The sequence below is a fragment of the Girardinichthys multiradiatus genome, chromosome 12 (genome assembly GCF_021462225.1).
Source record: "Girardinichthys multiradiatus isolate DD_20200921_A chromosome 12, DD_fGirMul_XY1, whole genome shotgun sequence".
Classification (NCBI taxonomy): Eukaryota; Metazoa; Chordata; class Actinopteri; order Cyprinodontiformes; family Goodeidae; genus Girardinichthys; species Girardinichthys multiradiatus.
In genome coordinates this window covers 14,181,451-14,190,480 of record NC_061805.1, presented here as the reverse complement: position 1 = coordinate 14,190,480, position 9,030 = coordinate 14,181,451, and the positions used below count along the sequence as shown (strand labels likewise).

Genomic DNA, 9,030 nt, shown 5'->3' with positions numbered 1-9,030 from the left:
GATTGTGTAGCCTACTAAATGAGACTGGGAGACCACCAAGAGGTTCAGGAAACATTTGTAGGTGTTTTTAGTTTGTTGATTGGGGTGTGACACGATGACTTTCCAGTATTTAACTTTTTCCCAATATTTTTATTTTCTGAGACACTGAATTTGGGGTTTTAATTATCTTTAAGCCAAATGTATTTGTGATCTGATGCTCTGTAGGACTGGCAACCTGTCCAGAGTGCCCACAGTCCAGCCCATATTAGCTCCAAGACAGGGAGAGCAAAATAACCTACATTTGGTTTATTTTCAACCAGCAGTTTTTACAGTGTGCACAGTGTTGGTTGACCAGCAGCACAATCTATTCTCAGAACTTTATCTGCATAGCCAATAGAATTAAACATATATTATTTTAAATTTACTGACCCATTCTGACCTCCTGCTGTGCGCCACTTCCACGTTTTTTACCTCTTACCAAGCCTAGTGTTTATTAAGAAGGGCTGGCAGCTTACAGCAACCCAGAATCTGTCGCCCTCAGTCACAGAAAGTTCTCCCCGGGACGTTTCTGCGCCACTAAGCAATAAAAAGCCTGTAACCAAATCCAGAGTCTAATCCAGCTGGGACAATCGCTGTCAGAGGGCATCCCCCCTCCACCAAGCAGAGTCTCTGCACAATTTCTCCTAACGCAGGGCTTTGTGTGGGAGTGAACATCAAGGCGGAGAAACATAGGGCAGCTTTTTTACTTTGAGTTAAGATGAAACCACACCCACTGCTGGGAGTCGCGAGGCTGGACATGTAAAGGAGCAGAGCATCGTGGAAAGGCGGGCAGGAAGAGCGCACTGCCTGATATGTGACTAGGTACGAGAAAGCAAACTAACAAAGTATCAACAGTTTAATTTTGAACAATGAATTTTATTTTAAATTTTTTTTAGGGTTCCATGCTGCGTAAAAGTTTTAGCCAACCACAGCCGTGCGTAAAAGTTGCTTTTGAAAACCATGCGCAGCTTTTGCATCCCAGAGGTCCCTCGAACTTCTTCATCGGGAGTTGGCACTCTCTTAGCTGAACCCCCTAAGTTCCTGACTTCCACCCTGACCTCCAGAAGGCCATACTATCCCGAGCCGGGGCAGTCTTTGGCATGCTGCTGGCCTCCTGAAATCTTGGACAGCGCTGACACAGCTGAGGAGGAGCCCAGGGTGTATCTGGAAGCTGCTGACCTTTGGAAACAATTCCACAGATACGGCACCGAGATGGTCATCACTAAGTCTGGGAGGTAAATAAATAGGTCAGGTTTACGCATTAAAGGAGCGGCGCCTGTAATGTCTCCTGATGAATCTCCTCTCCTGCCCTCGCAGGCGCATGTTTCCGCCGCTCAGAGCCAGGTGTACGGGCATGAACAGGAAGGCCAAGTACATCCTGCTGATGGACGTCGTGGCGGCGGATGACTGCAGGTATAAGTTCCACAACTCGTGCTGGATGGTGGCGGGGAAGGCGGACCCGGAAATGCCCAAACGCATGTATATCCACCCGGACAGCCCTGCCACAGGAGAGCAGTGGATGTCCAAAGTGGTCAGTTTCCACAAACTGAAACTGACCAACAACATTTCTGATAAGTATGGATTTGTAAGTTATGTTTTCAGCACTTAAAAAAAAAAAAAATGTTTGCTTCATTTTACCGGCTAGATTTCCATTAGTAAAACACAATCTACAACACAAGCAAACTTTCTTGTCATTTATTTTCATTGTGTGGTTAACAGTTTTTAATGAGCTACAGTGAATGCACAGATTTGTTTTTGTGCATATGTGCAAAGGTCCAAATCTGCTTTCTAGATGTGGTCAAAAGTCCGGAAAAACTGATGAAAAAGGAGGAAAAAAATTCCTTTTAATAAATTTGCGTCCAACTTCCAGGTTAAATAATTGCTATTTTTATGCCTGCAAAAGCCTCTGTAATTTTAACAGTGAAGCATACGTGCTCTAATTGTATAAGAAACTTTAACTTGGTCAACGTAATCACTTTTTATGTCACAACAAAAAAGAGCGTTTCTGTACACAGAAGAATAGGTCAAATTTAGAGGGACAGTTGAAACACCTTGAAACCAAGTAACGATAAAACTCTCCTCAATATGCTGCCAAAACTTGGCCCCATAGGCTTTTTTTAATTACATTTTTGTTTTTCAGTTATAGTTTAAAAAAACCACATTATTTATTGTAAAAAAAGATAAATCTAATTGAATATGCATCTCACTCAACACTGGTAGAAGTTGAATCAGGTGTTAGGCTAGCGTTAGATTGCTTCTTTTGTGTTGTCAAATGACTCATTAATCATTTGTTTTCTTTGCGGTTCCAATTAACTGTGTATGGACCAATCTTACATGCACAGCTGATTATAAGCCAAACGCTTTTCTTTGACTGTAATATTAATGACTAGTCTTAAAGTATTTTAGGTTTCTCCCCTATCCCTATTGGTGTGAAGTACAGATGATCCCTGGCTAACAGATTCTATTACACAAACAGACAGGGAAAAGGAGTGACAAATAGAGCCTTATTTTCCCTGATCCTGTAGCATTAGGATCAATTTACAATTTACACAGACACCAAAAACTTAATCAAACAATATTCCAGTGGATTCCGTTTATATCCAGTCAGTGTTTTCTACATCCAAAAATAAGGTGTGGACTGGGTCCGGGTTGACTTGATCTTCAGTCCAGATCTGGAGTTTGACAATGGCTGATTTAGGTGTTTATTCAACTTCTATAAAAGGTCCAGGTATCAGTTTATCTGGATAGGCTGAACTAACCAACAGCTTGTTGAATTAACCATTTTGTTTCATTAATATTCGTTTGGATTTTGGTTTGTTTTTGTTCAGTCACCAAAATAAAATCATATTTCATCAAACTTCAAAATATGAGAAAAATACATTAAATTACATTAAAACACTATTTGGTTCAAAATATATATATATATATGTTTGCTTTGACCCATATAAGTTATGTTGAAAAATTCAATGAATTTTCTTTAAACTATGCATGTTTTTTTGTGTAATGTTGCATTAAAAGGCTTACAAAACGCAGCGAGCAATATCTTAAGAATTAGAAAGGGCAAAAAAATGTTATTTTTGGGTTTTTTAAAAAGTTAATTGATTTGATTTGTTGTTGTTCTGTCTTGCACAGGCAATTCTGAATTCAATGCACAAATACCAGCCAAGGCTCCACATAGTGAAGGCCAATGACATCCTGAAGCTTCCATGCAGCACTTTCAGAATATATGTGTTTGCTGAGACGCAGTTTATCGCTGTGACAGCTTACCAGAATGATAAGGTGGGTGTCTGAATTTTCAAATAATAAATTCTTCTCCAATCTGTTTAGTTTTTAAAGATTTGTCTCCATTTTACAAATGAACAGATCACACAGCTGAAAATTGACAACAACCCTTTCGCAAAGGGATTCCGGGACACGGGAAACCAACGGAGAGAGAAGAGGTGAATTGGTATTTGCAGTGGTAGAGAGATGGAAATACAGTTAACAAGAAACCAATGTTCTCCACTCTGCTGTATTTTAAACATATAACATTTAAAGATTAAATTCTCGTCAATTTTTGAGCTCATCATCAACCGGAAACTCTGTTCTCCCCCAAAGCCTTTTATGCTTTAAATGAAATCTCTCTGCTGACAGGAAGTTTAATTCATGTGTGCTTTGGATGACATTGAAAATGATTATTTTCAAAGGTTCCTCAGTAACCAGCATGTGTAACAAAAAATGTCATCGGACTGCAAATAGACCTAGTTTAAGTGAAAATATACCCCTGTGTCCTCGGTGCAACTACAGTGTTAGAAATTTACATAAAGACAAGTGTTAACCTATAAACCTCGGAGGGATAAGTTTGTCAGTCTGAAGACTGAAGACTCAAAAAATATTTCTATGTTTGCTTTAAATATGGTGATTTGGTGGTCTTGTTTTTATTAAAGTCCAGTTTTAGTGTCTAAATCACACAGTTAGATTTTTTATATTTTGCAGTTTCGACAGAATACGTTTCAACTACAAATACAACCCAGTATATTATTATTAGTAGTATTAAGCCATCACAATATTTATTTTAATTAAATTATCTAAATAATTCATCTGTGATACTTAACTGAACGTAATACAGAATATTTTACAGTAAGAAACAGAAATAGAATAGAAATACTCTGTATTGTTCCACCATGGGGCAACAAAGTAAAAGCCAAATGGAAGCATGCAAGTACTCACAGAGTTAAAAAAAAAAAACTATAAAAACCAAAAAAGCAATGATTGACTGTATAGTAAAGTCAACATTTACAACAGAAGAAAAGGAAATACTTGCAGTTATTAAAAATAGCATACTCAGATTAAAAGAAATGTGCGACTGAGTGGGGTGATTTGAAAATGTTCAAACAGTGCATTTGTACTTGTGCATGAAGAAAACAACAACAGGCTATTTACTAAAAATTTACAAATAACAGCAGGGATCTAAATACATATTAAACTTGTTGGGAGCTGTGATTGTTATAAAGTCTAACAGTTGCTGGGAGTAAGGCTCTGTGATAACGCTCCTTTGATGCAGCAATTTGTCACTGAAGAAGCTCTTCAGTTCTGCAACAGCTTCAAGCATGTGGAGGGAGGCAACAGTCATATTGTTTTTGCTAGAGTCATTCTATCTCCCACCACCTGCATTGTGTCCAGGGGGTACCCTTGGACAGAGCTGGCCTTTCTGATGAGCTCAGTTGGTATAGTTAATGTAAGTTTTATGATAAAGTTGTTGCACTCAGCTGGGATGTTGCACAATTTGCATTGAGTATTTAATTCATTCATGCAAACAAAATAATTTCTGCTTTTGTTTGTTTTATTTTATTTGTTTTTTACAAATAATGTCACTCTGGAATGATATGAGCTAATTTTTTCACATAAACCAAAATGCAAACACTGTTCAGGTGCAAAAATGTTGAACTTCTGACTGACTAATTATTCACAGCAAATCATTTGAGTTTTTATATCACAGAAAATATTTACTTGTTATTAGAATTCCATTTGTATTCAGTTCTGTTCTTTCCTTCTATCAGGAAACTCCAGCAGTATGAAAAAAGGTCTCAAGAGGCTGATAGAAAGTGTGCTCCCATAAGTGATTTATCTGCACAGAGTTTTGGTGACACCAAGTGTTCAGGTGCAAGCATATTTTACAACAGCTGTCAATGGATCAGCCACAGAAAGCTTTTAGTCTGTTTACAAAAATCTAAAACTTTCTTGACCATGTACATTTTCTCCCACCAGATGTTCATGCAAGTGAAAAAAGCTTCAATTGTGGGGAATGTCCTGAACCAAAGCTGTTTAGAACCTACCTTGAAGACCAGCCGAACGTTTCCTCCACAGCAGAGACTCGACAGGCTGCATTTTGGACCCCAAACAAAACTTCACACCACAAAGAAAACACCTCCATAAGTGACAGAACATGCCACACACAGGTCTCGGACAAAGTTCAAGAGGGCACACTGAGCAACTTTGCACCCAACTGTGTTTACTCGTCTGATTTAAATCAACATCTGTGGAATATTGACCCCTCATGCCATCTTTTTAATTTGACACAAGTAAACAGCTGGTACAAATGTGCCACTGACCGAGCTGTGCAGTGTGGACTCAAACAGGAAGTGCCTGTTAGGACTCCTCTTTCTGTCACCCTCAAGCAGCACGCAGGGCTTCAGGTACGATGCAGCCAACACTTCCTGTAGGAACTAAAGTATTTGTGCGCTAACAGTTTGGAACCGTGGATGACTATTAGTTTAGACATAGGCTGCTGTGAGATTCTCATATAATAATCTTAGTTAAAAATACCAAAATTTCACAGTATTACCATAAACATTAAAAACAATTGTATAACATCATCCAACAGGGCACCGTTGCCTTGCAGTAATATGGTGCCGGGCTCAAATCCTGGCCTGGGGTCTCTCTAGATGCAGTTTGCATGCTCTCTCCTGGACTCTGGCTTCCACCCACAGTCCAAAAACATGAGTGTTGGGTTATTGTTCTCTCTAAATTTCAATTTTGTGTCTCTGTGTTACCCTGTGATGGACTGGGGACCTGTCCAGGGTGCACCCCCCCTTTAGTGTTCAGGTGGTCCTTTAGGAATAATATAAACATTCACCTAGTCGGCAAATAGCAAGCACCTCAGTCAAGTTGGGTGGAACATTTGTGTGGCAAAGCAAATTCAGATATAAAATACTGCTTTCATAGAATATTACTTAATTTTTTTTATCAAATTAGTGACTTATTTAATCTTTTTGTTCTCTTTCTGATAAAAGAAATTAATCACACCTGTGTGTATAATTTCTTTAGAATGTTGTAATTTAAAGATGAAGAGTTGAATACGTTTCTAATTTTATTTTTTAGTTTTATCTGAATGAAAAGGTAACATGAGCATCAGATATGGCTCCTTTGTGGCCCCTCAGTAGAAACCCGCTGGAAATTTGTCACATTGATAAACTGACGCATTTACTCAGTGGCGCAGTTGGTAGCACTGTTGCCTTGCAGCAAGAAGGTCCTGGGTTCGATTCCCGGCCGGGGGTCTTTCTGCATGTGTGGGTTCTCACCCGGTACTCCGGCTTCTTCCCACAGTCCAAAGATATGTCTGTTAGGTTAATTGCTCACTCTAAGTTGCATTGTATGAATGAGTGTGTGCTAGGTTGTTTGTGTGTTGCCCTGCGACGGACTGGCAACCTGTCCAGGGTGTACCCTGCCTCTCGCCCATAGATTGCTGGAGATAGGCACCAGCTTCCCCGTGACCCACTATGGAATAAGCGGTAGAAAATGACTGACTGACTGACTGAAACTCATAGATGGAAAAAATAGTTAAAGTGGTTCCAAATCCTTTTTTTAATTCATTCTTACCTATTTTGCTTAAAGAGACGAAGTGCTCTAATAAAACAAACTGGAAGACATTCATCAACAAAATTGGTGTAATCACTTAAATACATTTTATTTGTGTAGATTGTAATCTAATTAACGTAAATATAACAAGATACCTAAAGACACTTATATTAGTTACAGTAAATTCTAAATAGTTACGATTATTTTTGCTGGTTTGTTCTTTGTGTTAAAAAAAAAAAGAAAATAAAAACTGGTTTGTTCTGAAGCTATAAAAGCTTGACCTTTTGAAATTTATTCTATGATGGTGGACTGGAACCTTTTTCCCAGACAACTTGCTCTTGCTCCAACACAGAAACCTTCGCAAACACAAGTTTTATGACAATTCTTAACATTTACTGAGTTTTTATATTAATTCATATGAAAACTATACATACAAACCACACATAATGAATGAGAATAATGCTGAACTGAATTAAAAGTCCAGTTAATTTATAGTTTAGTTAAGATTAGAAGTTAGAATGTATCTATTTACAAATACATATGCTTGGTTAAAATGCAAATAACTTATATAACTAATATTTAATGCCTTATAAAAGAGCTTTTTGTAGTGTTTACATCTAATCTAATTGTAACACATGGATTAAAAGCACTTCTGTCACACTTAACAATGTTTTTCTTGCTTTGACCATGCAGGATGTAATGAGCTTCTCACCATATGGAGGCTTTCTGTTGTACCCTTACTCCCGCACATGTTCAACGCCAGTCCAGCACGAGGTCCCAATCACACAGTCCAGACTGGATTTCATCTCTGCTCCCAGAGGTTCTGCACAGAATTTCTTCTTCTCTCCAATGAAATCATCATCTGTTCTTCCATCAAATGAAAGCAGCTTCGGCTCTTGCAACTCAGAGTTGCCTGCAGAGGAGGATACATCAGCAGGCCAAGACGGAGCAAACTGCAGTCTTAGCAAGTCACCAGCAGGGGGAGAACTCTAATTTCATAGAAATTACTGCTGAGTTCAGACTGATTTGTTGTGAATAAACACGATCAAAGTAAAGTCTAGGCCATTGTTACAGCCCTCCACGCCACTCACTATGCAGATGAGGAAAAAACAACATTTTCTGCATGAATTGTTTAGAGAGTAATGTCTCCATTTGCTTTAAGGACCACTTTATTACTTCCATTAATTGACTGACTGACTGACTGTGGAATGATATCAGATGCAATAAAAATAAGAATAAAGACATGAAAGTTTGAAATAAAATTTTGAGGTTGCTTGTAAACAAATGTGCCACATACAACGGTGGAATTGTTTGCTCTGTTTTATATTTAGGGATGTACTGCATCAGTTTTGTTCTTTTTTATTGAGGAAGAGTTTTTAAACTACAAATTGGTCAAAACAAACAAACAGACAAAAAATTTACTTTAAAGGGTGCCCTGTGTTTTATTAGCACAGCACAATAATATATCTGGTCATAAGCTGCAGTAAATATAACCTGAGATAAACCACGGTACTTCACATGTTGCATAGAATGTCATTTATTTAAAAATAATAATTGAGGTTGTTGTGGGAGGTGTTTGAAAATCTAAATTCATCCTGTGATTAAATAGTTTATAAAAACACATTCAGCGACAATAACAAAGTAACTATCTTCTGTATAATTTTATTGGTCGCTTACCAAAAAACCTTCCTCACAAAGTGTTCCTGACCCTTGAATACCTTCAATACGAGGTCCATCCACTGAGTTTGAACTATTTTGTGAAGAAGAATATTTAAATTTCAGTCTCTTAATTTGCAAAGCTGGTAAAAAACATACCCTAAAAACATGCAGCTGTAAATGCTAAGAAAGGTGGTTCTACAAAGTATTGACTTAGAGGGGCTGAATACTAATTTAAGTTAAACGTTTTGGATTTTTATTTGTAAAACATTTTAAAAACCATGTATAGTTTTCCTGATTCTTTACTATTATACATTACTTTGTGTTGGTCTACCACATAAAATGGCAATAAATTACATTAAATTTCTGGTTGTAATGAGATCAAATGGGAAAACTTTGAAAAGGTATGAATGGTTTGCAAGGCACTGCACATACTCAGCAATCAGTGGTTTTAAATCAGATTTGATCTCCTCATTAATAAGGCTTTATGCTAAACAGACAACCGACCCGTCCTCATTT

The 9,030-nt window shown here is 37.8% G+C and overlaps 1 protein-coding gene across 3 annotated transcripts; it reads left to right on the top strand.

Moving 5' to 3' along the window:
- Positions 1-704: 704 nt before the first annotated feature.
- LOC124878335 (T-box protein 2-like) lies at positions 705-7,923 on the top strand. Of its 3 annotated transcripts, none has more exons than XM_047382223.1 (8): positions 705-840; positions 915-1,253; positions 1,336-1,549; positions 3,151-3,297; positions 3,382-3,458; positions 5,058-5,158; positions 5,266-5,693; positions 7,549-7,923. In XM_047382223.1, exons 2-8 carry the CDS (start codon positions 979-981, stop codon positions 7,846-7,848), a joined length of 1,542 nt encoding a protein of 513 aa, XP_047238179.1. In that variant the 5' UTR covers positions 705-840; positions 915-978; the 3' UTR covers positions 7,849-7,923. The 3 variants fall into 3 exon arrangements, with proteins under 3 accessions (XP_047238179.1, XP_047238177.1, XP_047238178.1); XM_047382221.1 differs by having other exon boundaries at positions 1,336-1,603; XM_047382222.1 differs by lacking the exon at positions 705-840 and having other exon boundaries at positions 850-1,253; positions 1,336-1,603.
- The last annotated feature ends 1,107 nt before the right edge of the window (positions 7,924-9,030 follow it).